The sequence below is a fragment of the Pseudochaenichthys georgianus genome, chromosome 13 (assembly GCF_902827115.2).
Source record: "Pseudochaenichthys georgianus chromosome 13, fPseGeo1.2, whole genome shotgun sequence".
Classification (NCBI taxonomy): Eukaryota; Metazoa; Chordata; class Actinopteri; order Perciformes; family Channichthyidae; genus Pseudochaenichthys; species Pseudochaenichthys georgianus.
Genome location: NC_047515.1, coordinates 424,101 through 448,611, shown reverse-complemented (window position 1 = coordinate 448,611; position 24,511 = coordinate 424,101). Strand labels below are relative to the sequence as shown.

General features: G+C 40.9%; 1 protein-coding gene across 4 annotated transcripts in view; it reads right to left on the bottom strand.

Annotated features, from left to right (window-relative positions):
* LOC117457758 (leucine-rich repeat and fibronectin type III domain-containing protein 1-like protein) overlaps positions 1-24,511 on the bottom strand; it is a 252,851-nt gene that overhangs the window by 19,997 nt on the left and 208,343 nt on the right. For 3 of the 4 annotated variants that reach the window (XM_071205284.1, XM_034097986.2, XM_034097985.2), the window contains exons 8-10: positions 18,643-18,826; positions 12,779-12,989; positions 12,410-12,682 (exon numbers count right to left, since the gene is read on the bottom strand). In XM_071205284.1, coding sequence (XP_071061385.1) covers positions 12,558-12,682; positions 12,779-12,989; positions 18,643-18,826 — 520 coding nt within the window. In that variant the 3' untranslated portion in view covers positions 12,410-12,557. Of the gene's footprint in view, positions 1-12,179; positions 12,683-12,778; positions 12,990-18,642; positions 18,827-24,511 lie in introns of those variants that run through there. The other variant, XM_034097984.2, reaches the window with a different exon arrangement.

The window sequence follows — 24,511 nt, the reverse complement described above, 5'->3', positions numbered from 1 at the left end:
CGATTTACATTTTTCTTTTAAGGATTGAAAGAAACCTTCCGCCCCAACCCAGATGTTCAAACTGAGCATTGAATGATAGTTTTAGAATTAACCTGCTCCATATCTGGGGATAAGATATTGTTTGATGAATGTTGACATGTTTCTAAATATTGATTGAATTATAACAGGTAACACAGATGCAGTGGCCAAGGGGCTACTGTGAGAGCTGTAAGTCCAGAATGGGAATACCAAAGAAGTTGACCTGCGATGATGAAGCCATTTTGTAATGTGGATATTTTAACAGATATTAGAGTAAGTGGGGTTTGAAATGTAGAACGCACATATTACAGTTAAGTTAAGCTAAAACATAGTAATGTAATGAGACCGCATTTATCATCATCCTTTCTCTAGCCTGGTGAATAATTAGAAGTAAAAGCCATAGACTTTATTGTTTAGGTCATTATAGGGATATAAATGAACACAAGACTAGTTTCACAATGGCAATTTAAATTCATAATAGAAAGACATTTGATGACAGTATGTTGGAATTCTGTATTCATTTTTCAGCTTGATAATAGACAGGTAGAAGCAGTATTGCCATGTGCAATCGATGGGATTTCTGCACACGATCCAAGCAGAGAATGACGTACCTTACAGGACAGATACACTCAGGAAATCATTCACTCTGACAGCATCATGACTTTAGTTGTTTTTGAATCCATAATTAAATTGTATTACATAACGTTAGTGTGTGTCTTTACCACAAACAGGAATAGTTCATTGTTATATTTAGATTTGAGAAAGATTACAAGGATTTTATTTAGGAATAACACAGATGCTCAACAGAAATTTCCGAGCTATTGAAATATGTTATTTAGTTCACCATGAAGATGTTTTATTTTGTTTGTAACATATGCCAAGTAGTAAGATTCAGATAGCAGCAGGTTCTGAATTATTATTCCTCTGTCCCACAACCAACAATAATGTGGATGGGAAGAACTATATCTGCTATAACCAGCAGAGATTCATAAATTACACCAGAGACACGGTAAAAGATGACACAAACAGTTAGATAAAAACAGACCGATAGAATGGCGCTAGACATTAGTTGAAAAAGGGGGTGTATGCAAAAGCTGAAGAGGATACAATTGTTTAAATAAAGAGTAATATTTTCAGATAGTTTAATCTTTCTTATATTTTGTGAAAGAACAAGTGCCTTTACACCAGATACAGTATGAAGATGATTTATGATGTGAAAGGAGGGAGTTAGACGTTTTCCATACCAAGCTAAATGCTGCTATTTTACGAAGTGACATTAAAGGTTTAAGCTAGAAGTTATGCACAATGAAAAACGTCATAGTTATGATGAATACGTATTGTTCCTATTTGTATTTTCTTTTTTTTATAAGTTATGTACCATGTAATGTTCAGAACTCATTGATTTCAGTATTATTGACATACCTTAAAAGGTATGTAAGGAGGGATTGTAAGAAATTAAAATCAATGTTGATATGGCGTAATTTAAATTAAATATAGGATTTTAAATTAAAGCAGTTTTATTCTGAAAAAACCGGAAGTTCACACAAACTATTAACTTAACACTTTTATTCTGAAAATTCTTCATTTCCGGTTAGCATTACCATGTGGCTAACGTTTTGAAACCGTTAATTGAAGGTGAAATGACATGTGATGTTGTACACTAAACACACTGGGATTAACACTCATTTATTGACGCTGAAATAACATTTATCAGAGAATGTTTAAATAACCACAGACACCAGAATTATGTAGTTTAGCAACAGAAAAAGGCAGGCATTGCATTGGACGCGGGTCCAATGCAATGCCTGCCTTTTCCGTCGACGCCGGCCAATAGGAGAAGACCTCAGATGACAACAGGAAGAGTGAGCGAAGAATCGATCTCTTTTTCCTGACCTCAGCTGACCGAACACATGGGGAGAGAGCCTCCACTCGCACAATTCATTTGTACACCATCGCATCTTTTGTGTAATTAAATGCTGTTAACTTTTATAAGCTTCCCTTGACTCTTTTCAGTCTGTCATGCTCTCAGGGTTCAATAATTACTAACACATTCTCCAGAAAAGGTGGAAGTACTGTCACTTACTTTTGCAGACACCAAAATACATGGTTGACCTAATACTCACATTCATTATATATGTTGAATAAATAGAGATTGTCTTTGCAATGGTAGCCTACTAAATAAAACAATAAAAAAAAATGTTATACATACATTGAAATGTATTTAAAATGCCAAGTTCAAGGAACTGCCTTGTCACTTTGATCATACATGGAAGTGGAGCCTATAGTTTATTTCAAAAAATTGTTTTTCAATAAATAAATCTCATTCATATTTACATAACATTACATACATTACATATAACACTGAAATGGTAAAAAACGCAAATTATTATTAATAATATCCAATAAATGTTGGTCAGCCAAAATTACGTCATTACTGCTACACAAAACGCTTTTATTTTTGAAATAATGTACTGTCTCTGAAGTTTCTCCTGTAACAAGAGATCATTTGAGGCAGTGCAGTGGAACAAAGACATAAGGAAAGTCAGGTACTTCTGACTTTGTTTGTTAAAGGTGTCATTTAAAATATATCGCTCAGAGTTCATGGAAGAAAAGGGAATCTAAAGAGAAACAAAATTACTTGAAAAATAGATACGTCAATTGGACAAACATTTGGCGGAAGGTTATGATGAGGAACATTTTTGGAAAATGTGTCAACTAAAATGTTAATTACACAACCTATATATAATAAAAAAAGCAGCATATTCGTTATTTAGGCTCAAAACAAAGTTCTACGAGAGTGGTGAAAAGACAGGAAAATTACAAGCGAGACAAATACAACGTCAGGATGCAGATAACACTATAACATCTATCAGAAGAGATAGTGAAATAATTACACAACACATAACACAGTTTTTAAACTTTTAAGAAGAATTGTATACGTCCATGGGTTCAACTAGCTGTGAAGACTTAAATAACTTTTTCCAGAAGGTGAAGCTACCACAGCTCACTCAAAAAGACAAAAATTATTTGGATGTTTCTATAACGGAAGCTGAAGTCAGAACTTCTATAATGTGTATGAAAACTGGGAGGTCACCGGGAGTAGATGGCTTCCCAGCAGAATATTAGAAGAAATATGTAAACATTCTCTCCCCAATACTAACTTGAAGTTTTCCAAGAAGCATTCAAATACGGCTCACTCCTGGAAAGCCTTAAAGGAGACATGTCATGCTTTTCCGGTTATTACCCGTCCCCTTGTGTGTTATGAAGGTTTTTATGCATGTAAGCGGTGTGCAGAGTCAAAACCCTCAAAGTACACCCTGTAGCAAGTAAAACTCTAAAACAGAAAATACCTCCCCAAAACGCCTCGTTGGTGAAACGTCATTGTCCATTTTTTACTTCCTGGGTGCTGTGTCGTAGAAACACCCAGTAGCCACGCCCATAACTATGACGCGATACGGTCATGCGGTACCCGGAATCAAATGGGCCAATCCGTGGAGCCGTTACGTTACGTCCGCGGAGCCGTTACGTTAAGCCCCCGCTGATTGGTCCAAATTGACCAATCCACGACTTCCTCACTCACTCAGTGCAGGCAGCTCTGCTGATTTCTCCTCCCTGGCTGCAGGCTGATAACAGACAGTTGGGATTGTGGCGAAATTCTCTCTGCAGACCCATTCTCACAGCGTTTATCAACCTTTTTCTTACTCAATATCAAGCCACACTTATTGTTTTTACTTCGGCTGTGACTTTGTGTGTGTGCAGATTGAGTTTGGCTGTGTTTCGCTGTGTATCGCTAAACAAGGAAATCACACCTCCACGGAGCTCAGCGCGAATCACAACGTCCCGACTGGTCCCGGCCAATCGGAGCACACTGTGCTCACAGGGAGGGGGGGGGGGCAAGAGCTGCAGCGAGCCGTTTAGTGGAGAAAGTGAATACTGCTGAATACACATACTTTAAAGAGATGCTGTGTGCGAAACCACTGTGAGTTTGGAAAATTGCACAGTATTTTTCTATTTTAGTATACCTCAACAATGGAATTATGATCAGTGGAAATGGCCATGACACCTCTCCTTTAATGAGGCCATTATATCACTAATACTGAAAAAGGATAAAAACGTAATGGACCCAGCAAATTACAGACCTTATTAGCCTTATACATGTTGACTGCAAAATATTATCTAAGACACTAGCTCTGAGATTGGATCGGACAAAAATCATCCATAAAGACCAAGTGGGATTTTTAAAAAATAGATCCTCAACTGATAACATGAGAAGACTATTACATTTAATCTGGAAGAATAGAAATAATCCACAACCTGTATCAGCCATATCCCTAGACACACAAAAGGCTTATGACAGGGTTGAATGGGAATTTGTACTTTCAACCATGACATGTCATGACATAACAAAGTAGCCCCCCCTGTTGTGCGATAGTCACATATAGTTATATATATATATATAGTATAATCTGTGCCACCCGAATCATGGCACAGATTTTCCTCATGGCATTGCGGACATTTTTAAAAATGGCTTCCATTAGCCCCACCCCCCATTAAGTCGGCCATTTTGAAAACATTGCGTTTTCAGCACATTTTCGGCGACTCCTCCTAGGGAAAGGATCGGAAAAATTCCAATCCAGGACAGGTTCAGCCCATATCCAATGTGATGCTAAATTGCGAAGGAATAGTTGATCGCTAAAATGGGGTTCTCGTAAGCTAACGGTGAATTGACCATTTTTGACGATTTAAATGTAAAAAATGCACTAACATGAGCTTCGGACGCAAAACGTGGGACACACGTCACAGCCCACGACCTTTTCGGGAATGTAAAAAAAAAAACGTAATCTTTTGTTAAAACAGCTCAGTACCGCCCCCTATTGTGTGGAAGTTACATATAGTTTCTCCGAACTTCATGAATCTTGGCAGAGACATTCCTCATGGAATTGCGGACATATTTTAAATTGCCTTCCATTAGTTCCGCTCCCCATAAAGTCGACAATTTTGAAAAATGTGCATTTTTCATGCATTTTCAGCACATTTGTGCGAGCTCCTCCTAGGGAAATGACCGGGAAAATTCCATTCCAGGACAATTTCAGCACATATCCAATGTGATGCTAAATTGCGAATAAAATAGTTGCTGGCCATTTTAAAATGTTGTAGTTTTCATGTATTTTGAGCACATTTTTGCACCCTACTCTTAGGGAAATTATCGGAAAAATTCCACTCCAGGACAAATTCAGCCCATATCCAATGCGATGCTAAATTGGGAATAAAATAGTTGCTAGCTCAATCGGGGAGGTCGTAAGCTAACAGAGAATATACAATTTTTTATGATTTACATGTCGCAAATTACTCCAAACTACATGCATATGGTTGTTCCAATATGCACGAAACGTTGTATACACATTGCTCTTATGATTGCGGACATCTTTCAAATTGCCTTCCATTTGCCCCACCGAAATGACCGATACAATTCCATTCCAGGACAAGTTCAGTCCATATCCAATGCGATGCTACATTGCGATGGAATAGTCAGTCGCTCGAACGGGGAGCTCATAGGCTAGAATGTACCATTTTCCACCATTTAGATGTCAGATAAGCTACTCTGCCTTCCACATCATCTCTCTCTCTCTCTCTCTCTCTCTCTCTCTCTTTCTCTCTCTTTCTCTCTCACACACACACACACACACACACACACACACACACACACACACACACACACACACACACACAGGCAATGATGTTGAGTGTTAGTCAAGCAGCTCCCTCTGCTGGCGGCACATGCAATTACAACAGACACATATACACTCCAAAACACACACTTCCAGCTCTTAAAGCATATCATCAGGCTACAGCCAATGTATATGTTATGATGTGAAGCACTATTTGGTTTCATGAAAAATATCATAACTGTTTATTTGTAGATATCTACTAAAGTATACAAATAAAGTGTGTGATGTAGGCCTGTCACTATTATTGAGTGATATATATTATACACACTCTTCTGCTTTCTGCACTGGCCTCAGCAGCTGTTCTCACTGTAGATGTCAGCTCACAGTTAACGCAGTTGTATTAACAAAATACATAGCCTAATATCCAGAGGAGATGCGTTTAGCAGTGGTGAACCGTGTCTATCACAACTGGAACTTCTGTAGACACACCCCCCCCCTCCGCGGCATTATAATGTCCGTCTTTTCACTGAATTGTCGTCTTGAAAAGGGTACTCACAACAATTCCGCAACAACTTCATCTTCACCGGATCCGGACCCAGACGCCAACCTATACGGACCCGGACCGATAATCAATAGATTGATAGGGGATTTCAATTTTAACATGGCGATTCTATTTTAACCGCTGCCGACAGGGGGCGAAAGACACGAGTGAGCGATACAGGGAGAGAAACACAGAAGAAGAGACCAGAGAGCGGCAGATAGAAGCAGGATAGAAGCGGAGAGGAAAGTGAGTGAAGAGAAAAATGTGCGATACAGGGAGAGAAGCGGAGAGGAGAGTGAACAGGCGTGTTAGCGGCAGACAGGGAGAGACAAATAATTACACACAGCGCTCTCCAAGAAGAGGAAAGTGGACAGTGAGAACAGAGCTTTGAACCCTGAGTGGACTCATTCATGTTCATCCTGCCCACTGGGAGCACAGAGCCAGTGTGTCTCATTTGTTCAGAGACCGTGGCGCTCATTAAAAGTGCCAAAACGCCACTGTGAGACAAAACACAAAGTGTTTGACCAAACATTCCCTCTCAAGTCAGAACTGAGGTCACAAAAAGTAAGCAGTCTCAGAGCCCAATATGATCAGTCCACCAGGATCAACATTAAAACTAAATATCGTTCCACGGCAGGCTAACCTAGGCTAACCAATGAGCTAACCGAGGCTAACCAATGAGCACCTGCATGTGTGTATGAGAATGACCCTGACACCATTTCAGCCCAGATTTACAAACTCCTGGCAGGACAAGCTCAAGCTCAATTCTCGCACTGAATTAAAATAAAGTGAGTGAGGGAAAGAAAGAGAAACTTTAAAGCTGTTCAATGGTTATGATGTGTAAAGACTGATATTGTTCTATAATCGTCTGAAACAGTTAAGTCATGATGTGAAACGGTTAACAAAGAAAAAGGGAAACTCAAACTGCTGCTACACTTTATTTTATTTATCTAAAATTAAGAACTTTTAAGATGCACATATTTTCAAAAGCTATTTTATTTATTTTCTCTATTTTATTTTTAAATGCAGCCCGAGAGGAACATTACACATATTCACAGTAGGCGTATTTACTGTATATCTGTAGAGTTCAATGTTGATTGACAATAAATATTGTTGTTTTTGAATTGTACTTTCTTTATTTGGCAGTCAGTTGTTGATTTCATGCAGACTTTGATAAAGCTACTTCAATATATATCACACTAATTCATAAAACAAGTTAGATATTTTGATGTTCCGGACCTTTGCATGGGGAGATTTTCTCGAACTGGACCTCGTTGAATTTTAGTTGAATACCCCTGATCTAGATCCTCTGTCTCAAGCAAGTTAACTAGCGTTACTAGGGCATTGCGTTCCAAGAATGCAGGGTTGTTGGTTGTTCCTAGAATCTCTAAAAGTACAATGGGAGCCAGAGCCTTTTCTTATCAAGCTCCACATTTGTGGAATCAGCTTCCAGTTTGTGTTCGGGCGGCAGACACCCTATCCGTTTTTAAGAGTGCGCTTAAGACCTTCCTTTTTGATAAAGCTTATAGTTAGGGCTGATTAGATTCAGCCCCTAGTTTTGCTGATATAGGCTTAGTTTGTCGGGGGACATCTTACTTCTTCCTTCTCTCTGTCTATACCCGTGTACACTCATGTTCCGATTAACCCAGCTTCCCCAAATGTCTTTCTTTTTGGTGTCTATATACGCTGGGATCCGGAGTCATGGATGATCCTGCGGTCCTGTGTCCTGGATCGCGAGCGCTGGATCTTGAGTCGTGGCTGTGGTCCTGGATCATCGGTCCTGGATGGATATCCTCGTGGATTCATCTTCCTATTATACACACATGCATTTCCAAACACTTGGACTACCTATGTTGCAAATGTATTATCTTTTCAATGTACACACGGCATCTATTGCACGTCTGTCCGTCCTGGGAGAGGGATCCCTCCTCTGTTGCTCTCCCTGAGGTTTCTCCCATTTTTCCCTTTAAACTGGGTTTTCTTTGGAAGTTTTTCCTTGTACGATGTGAGGGTCTAAGGACAGAGGGTGTCGTATTGTCATACTGATATTCTGTACACACTGTGAAGACCACTGAGACAAATGTAACATTTGTGATATTGGGCTATATAAATAAACATTGATTGATTGATTGATAGCGGGCATTCAAGAGGACCCTGGAACCGAGGGAAGCTCTGAAAGAATACGCCCATTGGCTACACATCAATATATGATTGGTTGATCAAACTGTCAGTCCAAATGTACGCTCTCATTCAGTGCAACGGTCAGGGCATTCTATCAAGGATGTAGAATACCTTGGTTGAAGGATATTCTACCCAGAGACCCAGAACAAGATCTGATTGGTTGCTTTCTTTTCTAACACAAAACCACTGAAATGCGTAGTGCATGGTCCGAGAAGGACAAACAAATCAACGTAACACTGTAATATTACAGATCAACAACACAGATACCATTCTCATTTATTCATTTTATATACATTTTATTACATTTTATTTATATAATTAAATCGATTTTTTGTTTGTTTTATCTGAGTGTTCCAGGGTATTCTCTGAATACCTTGAAGGCCCTGACGGTTCGTCACTGGCGTTTAGTGAGTAAACAAATGGTAATGGGCAGAAATTCTGATGCGCATTTGATCATCTTAAATGACTTATAATCACAACGAGAACAGTTTGCAGAGCTGTGCTTCCTTGACATTAGCTGCGTGCGGATAAGTTCAGCTTTGTTTGACAATGTTGCCAATCTAATGTTTAGATGACATATTAACCTGTTATATTGTACGTTAAAGGAGCTATCTGTATATTACATGTATATGTTTGTAATGGTTTTATTGCAACCTACCTGTTGAACAGCCTTGGAGAATATGTTCCATTGAAGAGAAAGTTATGATTATTGTTTGCTGTATAATATATGTAAGTAACTGATTCTCATTGTACTTGTAATGTTGTATTTCTCCGTTATAGACCACACATACATATAGTCCATGGGCTGGCCACTTTGGAGTTCAGCTTGGAGTGAGATGACAATATTAGATTAATTTCCATGCTATTTATTGTGTACTGCACCTCTTTCCATTAGTCTTTAAACTTTTCAGTGAAAATATTATATTTTCTACTGTTGATATGTGTCTATTAACTGTTAATGCTTGTCTTTACAGTTTAATGTATTTTAATTACACTTAGACTTATACCTGTTTATATCCTACAATCTCGCAACTATAGCCTGTTGTGAATAAAGTTTAATTTCATTTACACCCGGTCTCTGTGGCCTAAAATCGACTCCGGAGGATACATTAGTGTACCCTCGGTTAAAGCTCCTCCAGAGAGCCTCCTCCCTCCTCCCTCCTCTCTCGTCCCTCTCTCTCATCTCTCCCCTATGTCCTCTACATCAGTGCAGAGTCCTGCACGGGTCTGATTTTCAAGACCCGCTCCCGCCCCGCACCCACAACGTGCAATACCAAACCCGCCCCGCAACCCGCACATATTGCCAATTAGTTCCGCAACCCGACCCGTCGGCACAAGATTCGCAACCCGACCCGAACCCGTATATATATGAGCAGTGAGAACGTGCAATTATTAACACACGCAGTTGCATATTTGTCTCAAAAAGTGTGGGATGTTGGTTATTTTCTCATCTAGGATGACACCAAAAGCCTCCCAGACGTTGGATTTTGCTCTTGAGGAAGTGTTATTGAAAATGCTGTATTCTCCGCTAGAGAGCTTCACCTCAGCCATTTCGAATGTGGTGTGCTCAGCAGCAGATTGATGCGCTGCAGAGGTTATGATTATGCGCGGTTCCCCGGGGGAGAGGTCTGAGGATTTAACATTAAACTAAATTATTATAATTTTAATATATTTATTATGTAACACCCGCAACCCGACCCGCATCATCTTTGTTTTACCCAGAACCGAACCCGGAGAAAAGCGTTTGAAAAAAGACCACCCGCAAATCACTTTTTTTGCGGGTTACCCGTACCCGACCCGATGCAGGACTCTGTATCAGTGGACCCTCGGTTGTAGCTCCTCCAGAGAGATTCCTCTCTCCTCTAAATCAGTGTATCCTTGGTTACATTACATTACATGTCAAAAAGCGACTTACATACTCAATACTGTGGGCAATCTCCACAGGAGCCATTTGGGTTGAAGTGTCTTGTCCAGGGACACAACGACATGCTGACTGCAGTGGGGTTTGAACCTGTGACCCCCTGATCCAAACACCAACGCACAATCCACTGCACCACATGCCACGGTTACTGCTCCTCCAGACAGCCTCCGCGATAATCGATCCTCGACCAGCCTTTAGAGACATTTGTTGTCCTTCGAGGCGGTGCGCCCACATCTGTTTCCGGCTCGCTGCCGGATGACCGAGGAGTCCAGGACGTGAACATTTGAGAAATGACAAACGGCTAATTTCCGAGGACTCGCACGCGTCTTCTTGATGCCGGGACGACCGATGACCCTCCCCTCCAATAAAGATTGACAAGATGCACAGGGCTCTGGACCGCCGAAGGAAAATTACCAAAGACCCGTTATCATTAAACTGCACAACTTCGGTGACAAACAACGGATCCTTGCAGCGGCTAAGAAGAAAGGCGACCTCCACTATCAAGGAAACAAGGTCTACATTTGCCAGGATCTATCGCCACATGTGAGGGAGGCCAGACGGCAGTTTAACGGGGCGTTTGGGGATGGACCTTCACAGACAGCTGCACTTGCCATTTTATTTCTTGTTTCGACATGTTTACGTTATGCTTTGGTCCTTAAGTATTTGATTACTAAATGTTTAGCTATCCTTTCATTTTTCTGTGTTATGCCAAAAACCACCTGTCATTTACATATTACTGATAATCCATCATAACATTTATGTCAATAAACGTAGTTTTCATATAGAGTGTAACCCAGCTTCCGGTTTTGGGCATGCTGGCTGCGCATCACTCTCATTCACCAATGGTAATGTTTAGATGGATTTAGGAACCCCCCCTCGATTATATTGGCTCTAATGGTTCAAAAGAGTTGTCAATCACCAAAATCGACCAATGGGTTCCAGAGATATGGGAAATACACCCAAATGACCCCAGAGGTGGGTTTTTTTTCTCTAAATCTCTCTAAAAAAGGTCAAATGTCACTTGTTTTGCATCAATCATGATACAGGGTACTTATGATATGGATTCCTAAAGCTTGTTGTCTACTATCCTATCATTCAAGGGTGGTTTTCACTATAAAGTAATGGGTTTTATTTTGGAAGGAAACTATATATATATTTTCTTTTACTATGTTCAATCTGAATTTACTTTAAAATAAAACATCTATATTGATTCTGACTTTTCTACATCCAACTCACAGGTGTATCACTGCTTTGAGAAAAAAGATTATTAATTTCCCCCTTTTAGCAATGAAGAAATAGTAATTTGTTCTGGGCATGTCATTTTCGAGCCTGAGACCTGAACAACAGGCTTGGGGTTTAACAGGTTAACCTCCCTTGCAATGACGCAGAGAAGTTAATCTTGGAGCACCAACATTCTAAGCATTTTATCTCTTCATTTTATTCACTCCTTGGTTCTACTGGCACATACAACCTGCTGAGTATTTCCCGTAAATGGGAGAAAGATTTGGGTACTGAATATATTGCAGATCATTGGCAGGCATCTATAAACTTAATCAGAACCACGTTTATATGTAACAGACATTGGGAAACCCAGTATAAGATTCTTCACAGGCTGCATACTCCTCTCACATTGCATAACATATTTATCCTTTGTGGTCCATCTATATTATTGTGATTAGGTAAATGAGGATTATTATTATTATTATTATTAAATTGTTGTCAAATTTTTGGGGGGGGGGGGTGTTATGCATTGTTGTGTATGTTGTGTGTGTGTGAAGCTCAATAGAGAGTATTTTTTTTTAAAAGAAGAAGAAAAGTCAACTGTTTAATGGTGTGTTCACACTGCAAGAAAAAAAAGTTTCTTCTTGTTCAAAGTCCTTTCGAAGAGTTGAATAAACAGCTTTGACAGGGACACGTGAATTCCACATCATTTTTAAACTCTCTGCCAACTTCACATTACAAATGACAAAAAATAATTGATCCAAATTGAATTTATAATACAAGCATTCAAGCATTATTACAGTTATTTGACAAAGAATGAGTTCAGACTTTTTACAAACTGGCTTCACAGCTACTTACCAATGACAGGAGCTGCTCCTCAGCGTGAAGTAGAGTAGATTTCAGGCACCAATAACAGATAGTTTAAAAAAGGGAGGGAGATGGAGTTGGAGTATTGGTTTGGGCTTAATGATTGGTGAGTTGAAGGTTTGATTAACAATTTCATATGTTATTGAGAGATGGTGTCTTCGTCACGGGTGGGATTTAAGTCCACTACAGTCGTCCCTCGAATGGATACTCCTCCCATCCCTTCAGTTGATGATGAAGGTTGGGAGTTTTTACCATCACCTCTACCTAGGAGACAACCAGGTGGAGGAAAATTATTATATTATTAGAAACAGATGAAAGAAAAATAAATCACATCTATGTCCCTCCTTTCCCACCGCTTACCCTGCCCTGCAGAGGAGAAGAATGGAGGAACAGTGAGTGTGTTAGCTCCCCCTCCGTTGGTCTGGGAGCAGACGTTGGCATGTCGTGCTGTTGCTTTCTGTTTGTAGTGGTTACTGTGCAGCTTGTACTTCATTAGGAGGATGAAGATGAAGACAAGGACAGAGGCCACGATGATGCCTCCAATGATTATAATCATGGTACCGCCAAGGAACTGAAGAAAGATAAAGACATAAGGACAGTAAGCCTGGTTTGCATTTATGATTTTTAAAGCGCTACTTTTTGCTTTGTGGTTCACTGAGTCCGACCAAGTGAGATGATTCATCAACATCACAATGAAAACTGTTCAATAAACTGTGTGATATATAACATAACAGCAAGGGGACTAGTTTGCAGGCATGGATATAAGTAGTAGCTCGATACTTAATGGAACTTGAATTGAAATTGTTTTGTCAACCAGCTGATTACAAATATTTGTTTTTATATAGCAATTATTGAATATTTGAGAATAACATCAAATAGGCTTGCAATCTATAAGTTCACAACCCTTCAACAGCGCTGTTAACTTGTCCCATAACATTATGGTTTGAATAATGTTGACCATCCACAATAAGGTGTAAGGATTTTATTCAAAAAAAATGCTGTCATGATACAGCGAAGGTTAAATTAATATTAACCGATGGATGCAATAAAATGCATTAACTATAAAAATACGGACTTGTACATGATATTATTTTTCAACATAATACTGTATCTTCTTCTTCTCCTATGGTCTGCAATTTCATAATTATTTGGAAAATATTTGGGAGACACTAGAAAGAAATGCAACATCATAATGTCCCACAAGCCATCAAACTCCTTAATCAATGATGGCTAGGACGCACTGTTTACCCAGTGGGACTGGCATATAAACATATTCTAGTACAACCAAAATATACCTACATATTAACCTAAATATTACTTTCCTCGTTGTTAAAGTGTATAGTAAGTCTGTTTGCATGTATGTCCTCTTTTTCTGTGTGCATTTTGACCTTTAACTGCATGCATTCATCTCCCAATAACTAACTCGCCATTCTAATAATACCGGAAGTGAGGGACCGCTGGCAAGTTGCTGCCGCACCTCCTCTGTTGTCTGTCGATTGTTTCGTGTTGTTTTATCTCGATCTGTTGAATGTTGTCTTGTGCAACTGGACTCCAAACCTGTCTGTTACAAACTCGTCTGTCCCATCTAACACTGTGACGATTAATTTAGCCGTTTAACAGTCTGTAAACACGCTAGTGCTACTGTGCTGTCACTCGGTAGCTTGAAGCTAGCTGTGCCGGTACACGGCTCACCGTACTGGACTACTTGGGCCCCTTTGTGCTGTGCTCTCTTTGACCGGATAGCCTGATCTGGTGTGCCCTGCAAAGCACCTGTTCAGATCTGTCCGCTGCCATTCTGCCAGCTCTCCTGGGTGCACATCTCCGCCTGTGGATTGCTGCCAACACGGAGGCCGCCCCACAGCCACTACCGGCTAACCTGTCACTCGTCCCCAGCGCCGTACGTCTGGTTGCTCCGCCTTCGAGAGAAAACCTCCGGCTACACCCAACACGACTACTCCTCCGCCTCAGCAGTGCAGGTTTTGTCGCTTCACTTTATCCATTTGGATCATCAAACCGCTGGATTACATTGTTTTTGTTTTTTAACTCTCATTATGTGGATTTTTAAACTGCTCATATGGTGCGCTCTGTGTCTCACGGTCAAAAAATGCATCTCTACCGCTGCGTTATTCTGCAACGGAGCTGCTACGTCTCCGGTCTTACTCCAGGACCCATCCAGCTCTGCTTGTCCAACACTCTAACGACCAAGATACACTCACTGTGGATCTGGACGAAACTTTGAGTACACAAAACACAACAATAAACAAAACAATCCGCTCTTTCTGGTCCACTGAGCCACGCCCCCCTCGCACTACCCGTGCTGTCAATCACAGTGTGTTATCCCCCCTGTCTAAAGCATCCACATACGCACAACTTACCTATCTGAAACTATGTCTGTTTAACATAAGATCCCTCACCAATGAGGCCCTGCTGGTTTCTGACTTCATTATGGACAAAAAGCTTGATTTGTTAATGCCTCACTGAGACCTGACAACAGTCTGATGACTTCTCCCAGCTTAATGCAGCTGTCCCTCCGGGTTACGCTTTTATTAGTAAACCCTGTGCCGTTGGGAGGGGGGGGGGTCTTGCTGTGTTGCACCGTGAAAACATTAAAGTCATTGCTGTCACTATCCCCCCATCACTCCTCTTTTGAATGCTTAGCTGTAAAACTCACTGGCCCCAAACCCATCATCATTATTTCCATCTACAGACCACCAAAGCCCTCTGCTGTTTTTCTCACTGAATTTTCATCACTACTAACATGTGTATGTGCAATGTCCTCTACTGTTATCCTCTTAGGCATCTTTAACATCCACATTGACGACCCATCCAATGTTTTTGCACATGATTTCATCTCACTCCTGGACTGCCTCGATATCACACAACATGTCAGCCTCCCAACACATAACAAGGGTCACATACTGGACTTACTCTGCTGCACTGGCATCACTCCCATTAACCTTGCTGTCATTGAATTCCCAATTTCTGACCATAAAGCTATCATTTTGTATATCCATGCCCCCCTTTCCAAAGCCAAAGAACAAGGGTCCATCACCTTCTGAAACATTAAACATATTAACCCCACATATTTCACCACCCTGATGTATTCAAGGCTTGCCTACCAGCCATATCACCCATGATCACTGACATAATTAACTCCTCCCTCACCTCTGGAATTGTACCCCCCACCCTCAAACTGGCTGCAATCACTCCCATCCTAAACCACTAAAGGCCCATCTCCAACCTACCCTTCATTTCCAAGAGCCTTGAGAGGTTTGTTGCCGCACAGCTTCAGTCCCATCTTGACATAAACAACCTCCATGAACCCTTTCAATCTGGTTTCCGCCAAAAACACAGTACTGAATGAGCCCTGGTTCAAATCACCAATGACCTCCTCCGTGCAGTTGACTCCGGACTTCTCACCATCGTCATCGTCATCCTCACTGACCTCAGCACTACATTCAATACCATTTCTCACCCACTACTCCTGGACCGCCTGGCTGGCATTGGGATCACTGGTGTTGCACTCTCCTGGTTCACGTCATACCTCACTGACAGACAACAGTTTGTACAACTCGGTAATCACAAGTCAGGGTGTTCTATTTCACTGAGTGTCCCCCAGGTGTCAGTACTGGGTCCACTCCCCCTGGGCACAATCCTCCGTCACCATGAGGTTAATTTGCACTGCTACGCCGACAACACACAGGTCTACATTTCCAGAACTCTGCTGCCCGGATCATCACCCGCACCAACTCATCCGACCACATCACCCCCATTCTCACTCAACTACACTGGCTTCCCATATTACGGCTTCACCGTATTGGATACAAAAACCTTCTACTCACATATAAAGCTCTCCACAACCTAGCCCCTAGCTCCTACAGGAGTACACCCCCTCCCGCATAAAATAACGTACAGGAAGTCGGCCATTTTCAATTTGGCGTCGAATTTATCGCGCTTTTCGTCCTCGAGACATGGGCAATTAAAAGTTATCACGGAAATGTTTTTCTTTCGCACGGCGTAGCCGTGATTTGGCGCCAAAGTTCGCGTTCGCTCGATGCTAGGCGATCCCTCGCCATGGAACACGGTGATATCATAACTGAAACTGACATGCTCAGAACACCACCGAACCTCACATGATGGTTAACACTGTGGCCCTGAACAGGTCTAGGTGAAATCTGATGTTACTTAATGTGGCGTTACCATGGCAACGGATCCTTCGCCATTAAACACGATGTTGCTATAACTCCAATGGACCCCATGGTCCCCCAATCTTCACTTTTATATCACCGGTCCATGCCTCAACAGCTCTATGTGAAATCTGAGATCTCACCATCTGCCGTTTCCGTGGCAACGCATCCCTCGCCAAAAAACCTGGTGTTGTCGTAATTCAATGGAAAATCGTCCAAACGGCACCAGACTTCCGATGATGGCTAATAGTCCGGCCAGGAACAGCTCTACGCCAATTATGGGATGTCATCATATGCCGTCTCCATAGCAATGCATCCCTCGCCATGAAACACAGTGTTGTCATAACTCGATGGAAAATCGTCTAAACGGCACCAGACTTCATATGATGGCTAATTGTCCGGCCCTCAACAGCTCTACGCTAATCATCATATGGCGTTTCCATGGCAACGCATCCCTCGCCATAAAACACAATGTTGTCTTAAGTCAATGGAAAATGGTCCAAACTGCACCAGACTTCAGATGACAGTTAATGGTCTGGGCCTCAACACCTCAATATGACAATAGTGAGTTTTCCTCAAAAGCTGTTGCCATGGCAACGCATCCCTCGCCGTTAAGCACAATATTGCTATAACTCCTGTGTAAATGGTAAAAAAGGGTTCAAATTTCACATGTGTGCTAACCGTCAAGCCCTCGAGACATATATGAGTCAGTTTTGAGATTTTGTCAAATGTCGTTGCTATGGTAACAAAATGGTCGCCGTGAAACACGGTTTTCTCATAACTCCAGTTAACATGCTCCAACGGCCCAAAACTTCACAGGTTTGATAACGATTTAGCCCTCAACACATCTAGGCGTATTATGGGATGTCATCAAATTCCGTTGCCATGGCGACAGATCACTCGCCATCAAACACAATGTTTATGATACTGCTGTAACTCCCATGTACGTTGTCCAATCGACCTGAAACTTCCCACGTTTGCCAACGGCCGAGTCCTCGAGACACCTAGACACACACGTCGACGTGCGTCGAAGACCCGCTCAATGCTGCTTGCAGCTTTAATTATTATTATTATTATTATTATTATTATTATTAATAATGTTTAATAATATATTTTTCTTTGCAAGTTGTCATGTTTAATAATTGAATCTGGATCACGATTTTTCATTTTGTTATGTTGTTTATTCTGTACACAACCACTATGGCAGTGGTTGTCAAACTGTGGGGACCCTGGTGGGTCGTGGAGGTATTGCAGGGGGGGGGCGCAGGAAGAAATTGTAAACAAACACTGCTCAAAAATATCTCATTGGTCAGAGAGCTGTGGGCATACTGCTACCATTTTCAACATCCTACATGTGTGAGATAAGCTTTTCTGCTGTTTCTGCCATCAAAACGAAATACAGATCAAAGCTGAACATTGAGAATGAACTGAGAGTGGCAGTCTCAAAACAATAGCCCCGGTTTGAGAAGATCTGCAAGGGAAAGCAAGCACAAACAAGTCATTGATAGGCTATGTGTGGAATAGGAATGGTATAGTGATGTGATCGTTTGCAACCTGCAGTAGAAATAGTAGTTAAGTGTTCATTCATTTATTTTCCTTAAAGAAATTCAAATTTAAAAATATCTATTACAAGCACTTTTGTTCATCTGTAATCCATAATAAAATATAGATTTATAGTTGGAACTTTGTATCTTCTTATTATTAGCAGAGAAAATGTAATGTTTTCACAACAATTAATCCTACCAATATAGATGGGAACCGGGTTGGGGGAGCCCGAAAATATTTCCAATTACCCAAGGGGGGCCCGACTGAAAAAGTTTGGGAACCACTGCACTATGGCATTGCATACATATTGTCTGTCACTGGAAAATATTCCTAAAGTAACTTCCATTTATTTCCTCCTGTAATAACAACTGTTTCTTCTGAGGAGTCTTTCCTTGTCTGCAGCAATGGTCTTAGGGCATTAGGGTGTTGAATGCTGTTCTGGCTAAATAACATTTGTTTTATTAGATGATGATGCAGGTATAACAAACTTACCTGGTCTCTTATTGAGTGACAGCGTCCATACTCCGTCTCCGTAGTGAAAGACACGCAGCCCACCAGCTTTGTTCCTGTCAGGGCGGTGATGCCATCATCGTAGACGGCCAAAACACATAGCTCATAGTCTCGCGATGACGCCAGGTCGCTCAGCAGGAAGTACTTGTGGTTAGCCGGGATCATCCTGAATGAGCCGGAGAAGGAGATAAACACATTTTAGTCTGTATGTTCTATATTTATCCTGATATCTAGATTGTTTGTAGATTATGGTTTTACGTTTTGGAGAGACGATTATGGCGGCAGCACCTGCTCTAAGGGGCTGTTCTCATGCCGCAATTAGATTTTTCTGTTAAAGACGCTGTATTGTGGTTTTGGGTGGATCTGTGGTAAAACCCGTTGCCTTTATTTGTTGGCCTATGAACTGGATTGAACCGTTGGGGTTATACCCAACTGGACTTTTTGCTAAAGCGGATTGAACTCTATATATTGACTCTTTTCACCACACATTGCACACACACTGATCTTATATGCAATTTTCCCCCCGATGACATATATCTGACCAAAATGAAAATCGTGTGATTTATTTTGTATTGCATTTCGGTGATGGATGAGATATCAAATAAAGTAATTAATTTGTGTATGGTTTGACTGAACAATTTCTGTTGGATATTTTAGATCTGGTTCTGACTGGCACCCCACTTTATTAAATACATGTATAGGTCAAACCTGTTACAAAGTTAGGGTATTCCATATAATCTGTTCAATGTTATCTGACTGAATGAAAGGAACTTTTTTTAAATTATACTGCCTTTTGAAAAATAAAGATAATTGTGACAATGACATTTGTTATTTGTGTATTTTTATGTTAAAGGGCCCATGTCATGCTTTTCCGGTTATTACCCGTCCCCTTGTGTGTTATGAAGGTAAACGGTCTGCAGAGTCAAAAACCCTCAAAGTACACCCTAGCGAGTAAAACTCTAACACATAAAATCAACCTGATCTCACCAGAATGCGTGACTCCACCACGACTCCTTAACACCACAATGCGTGGTGGAGTCACGAACTTTGTTACATTTGCGTGTCGGCACCACGCAAACAACCCCAATGTAAAGTGAATGAGGCTCCTTTGTCGTGGTGCACACACGCATTTCTACAACGTGCATTGTGTGTAATGCAACTGTTAATTTTATTAAATTAGTTTGTTTTTAAGGAAGGCCAGAGCTTCAGCTGTGTCAAATAGATTGTTCCCTTTAGTTAACGTTATTTAAAAGATAATGATCATGTCTTGTATTACGAGCGTCCATTCCCATTGGATAACGGAGAATTTTACACCCGGAAATAAGTAGCCTATTCTCCTTACTGTCGATTGATTTTACAGTGATATCTGCACTACTCATCGACTAAAAAACACCAAATTGTCCTTGTTAATTACACAACATTGATTGGTTTGAATTATGGGCAATGCTTTTGTATTTTCCCCCTTCGATTCGGAGAAACAAATATTTTTTCGGAGTTTTTGGACGGCAGAAGACACTACACTACCCAGAATCCTCAGCTATCGTTTGGGACTACACCATGAACCCCGTGATCAGTCCTCAAGTTCTTTGATTGGTTGACCTCCAACTGCATTCCATATGAAAAAAAACGTTTCGTAAAAGAGAAAATCATACTTTATTCAGCAGTGCTTGCTTTACTCTTTGATAGTCATCACATGAATGCATTGTAATAAATGGTTTGGCTGCATTAAATATTACACATCTGTCTTAGTTCTTTATTTATCTACAGAGATCGGGCATCAGAATACACCGGAAACTATTCTTTTACCGTTCTGTTTTAATTTCACAATAAAGTTAGTAGTAATATTTTGTTTTGATATTATTGTTTTTTATTAACTACTAGACGACTGGGTCATGTTAAGACCATCTTTTTTTGGTTGCTATGGGTTTTTTCCATCGCTTTTGTGTTACAAATATCAAAACAATAACAAAATAATATTCGTCGTAAACTAAACCGGAAACAGCAGTATATTTTATTTTGTTAACACTGTAAACTTGACAGCCTTTTAACCCAAACCACCTACTGGTTAAAGCACGATATTACACGTTTAGAGTAATTGCAATGCAGGAAGATTGTGTTGCTTTTTAATGACTGTTTAAAATGCCTTTTTCTTAATGTCTTTCATTTTTGTAACGCACTTTTGAATGTGTTATATTTTATGAAAACATTCAAATATTAAGAGTACATACAAAATAGTGGGAAAGTAGAAGGTCAATTATATAAATATAGAATAGAAAATATCAAGAAGATACTCAAATGATATCTAGAGTAAAACAGTTTAGTGCCTGATAGGAGGATGTGCTAACTAATAAGGCTTTATTTAAAGAAATGTGCAGAATACGACAGTGTAATGGTGGAGGTACACACATTGATAGATGTCTTGTAATGCACTGTTGATGAACCTGTGACCCAAGTTGTTCATTCATTGCATAACTACACTGTTGTGTATATGATATGTCAATAAACCTTAGAAAATCTTGAAATCTTGAAAGGGATGTGCAAAATAGCAATTATATACAGTCTTTAATGAACTATTAGAGAATAACGAGTAATGAATATGCTTTAAACGGATCTGCAGATAAATATTTAGTCTTCTCAAGCAACCAACTATCAAATATCTCTCCTGATTGTTGGCACTTGACAATCACCTTCACTGAATTTCATTAAGGTGTAACTAAAGTCTGATTTAAGGGTTGTTTATATTTCACATCATTAATCCAAATCTGTAAAGTAACTAAAATAAATATAGTGGATTAAAAATACCAGGTTAACCTTAAAGAAAGCCCTCAGGATTATAAAAGACCACCATCACCCCAGCCACAAACTGTTCTGTCTGCTGCCGCCTGGCAGGCGGTACCACAGCATTCGGACTAAAACCACCAGACACAGAGACAGCTTCATCCCACAGGCCAGAAGACTATTAAACACCTGAACTTAGAAATAGCATTCATCTGGCTGCTACTTAGAAATTATTTATCTAATATATCATATTCCAATCACTTGTATATAGACTCTTATTGCACTATTTCACTATTTTTTCTGTGCATCTGTTTTATTGCGTAGCACTGTTGGAGGAGCCTGTGACCTAAGAGGGGGGGGGGGGGGGGGGGTAGGACACGTTCGATTCCTGTTTTGAATAGTGTGCCGTAGATGGGTTTCATTCCATTTCAAAGTCCTTTTGGACGCTCTGTGTAAACGTCGCGCATCCAATCACAGAGGTTGAGGACTGATCACGGGGTTTGTCAAGCTAAGCACATGGTGTAGTCCCAAACGATAGCTGAGGATTCTGGGTAGTGTAGTGTCTTCTGCCGTCCAAAAACTCCGAAAATATATTTGTTTCTCCGAATCGAAGGGGGAAAATACAAAAGCATTGTACACAATTCAAACCAATCAATGTTGTGTAATTAACAAGGACAATTTGGTGTTTTTTAGTCGATGAGTAGTGCAGATATCACTGTAAAATCAATCGACAGTAAGGAGAATTAATAAACTAATTTAATAAAAATAACAGTTGCATTACACACAATGCACGTTGTAGAAATGCGTGTGTGCACCACGACAAAGGAGCCTCATTCACTTTACATTGGGGTTGTTTGCGTGGTGCCGACACGCAAATGTAACAAAGTTCGTGACTCCACCACGCATTGTGGTGTTAAGGAGTCGTGGTGGAGTCACGCATTCTGGTGAGATCAGGTTGCATAAAATACCTGTCTATGCTGCCCCAGAACGCCTCGTTGGAGATTTCTCTTTTTCCATTTGTTACTTCCAGGAACCAAAATGGACCAATCCGCGGAGCTCCTCACACACCAGGAGGGGTGGGGACCTTTAGCGTACATTTTCAACTAATCAGCGACACACCTGCCGAGAAGCCAACTCTGGTTATTGGTAGCTCTATCCTAGCATTCCGGGGGTCAGAGCAGGCCACATTAACCCCTTTCCTACCAAAACAGTTCCAGTTCTAGCTCCGGGCTAGTGCTCTTCTGGTTATTCTTTTTAGCCCCAGTTGTATTTCAACTGCCCTATGCCTGCTCTTCACAATGGCCAATAATAGTGAATGGGTGGTCTTTAAAACTAAGGTCAAAATAATCAGCATCACCCTATAGGCGCATTCACACTGCGGTACTTTTCCCATAAAGGTTCATGCGATCTTAGTTCATGATCGCGTTCATGATCGCGTTCACACCAAAAAGAGCCGGTAATAAAATTAGTTCATGCGAACCTTTTTACCCCCTCGAAAGTCCCTGCTAGAGAGCAGGGACTTTCGAGCGGCTCTTTTGTGAGAAAAGAGCTATATGTCTGATTGGCTGGGCGGATTGCAAACCACGCCCCGTAAAACACCCAAAAAGTTTTGTGAAGCCGCCATTTTATTATCCTCGCATTAGCATTATTAGCATTAGCATTAGCCCAGCGCAGAAACGCAGAGAGACTTATGGCATCACAAAATAAAACATGGGAGCGGTGGAGTCATCTCCACCGCTCCCATGTTTTATTTTGTCGGCGTTCTGGCGATTTACTCGGAAGCCAGTCCCCAACTCCGGGGACTTCCGGCCGGGGACTTTGGGCTTCAGTATACGCCGTGAAGTGGTTTGCGGCCTGCCAGTAAGCCCAAAGCAGAAGAAGAAGAAGTGACGTCAGCGGCTTCATTTGCCTAATCCACCCCCAGGGACTTTTTCCGGTGTGAACGCGATCTGTACTTAGTTCATGAGAACTAAAGAGTTCGCATGAACTAAGTTCGCATGAACCTTTGTGGGAAAAGTACCGCAGTGTGAATGCGCCTTATGCCCTGTTAGTGTTGCCTGACTTCACATACGTGTGTTTTTCACAAGTCACTTTACTCAGCACTACTGCTTGTAGCAACTTTAATTTGCGGTACTCGCCATGAACTGTTATTGCTCAGGTTAATCTTGACCCAGCCTCCGAAGTAAGCGTGACTTCGGAGGCTGGGTCAGAGTGCTGTACATTTCAATCACTTTGAATGGGAGTCGTGAGGTGTGGATGAAATGGCCATATCTCCCTTAAATTCACAGCAAAGTTACCCATCTTTCACACACTAATTCATGGGTAACAGAGCCATGTGCACCATGCATTTAAAGTAATGTTAGCCAGCTTTCAGACACTAATTCGTGGGTAATAAAGGCCTGTACATCTCCCTGTTTGAAAGGGCCATATCTCCCTTAAATTCACAGCAAAGTTACCCATCTTTCACACACTAATTCATGGGTAACAGAGCCATGTGCACCATGCATTTAAAGTAATGTTAGCCAGCTTTCAGACACTAATTCGTGGGGAAGAAAGTCACCCTGGTCGGGTCGTGAAATGTGATTGAAATGTACAGAGTGCTGTACATTTCAATCACTTTGAATGGGAGTCGTGAGGTGTGGATGAAATGGCCATATCTCCCTTAAATTCACAGCAAAGTTACCCATCTTTCACACACTAATTCATGGGTAACAGAGCCATGTGCACCATGCATTTAAAGTAATGTTAGCCAGCTTTCAGACACTAATTCGTGGGGAAGAAAGTCACCCTGGTCGGGTCGTGAAATGTGATTGAAATGTACAGAGTGCTGTACATTTCAATCACTTTGAATGGGAGTCGTGAGGTGTGGATGAAATGGCCATATCTTCCTTAAATTCACATCAAACTCACCCAGCTTTCACACACTATTTCATGGGTAATAAAGCCATGTGCACACTGTATTTAAAGTAATGTTAGCCAGCTTTCAGACACTAATTCGTGGGTAATAAAGGCCTGTACCTCTCCCTGTTTGAAAGGGCCATATCTCCCTTAAATTCACAGCAAAGTTACCCAT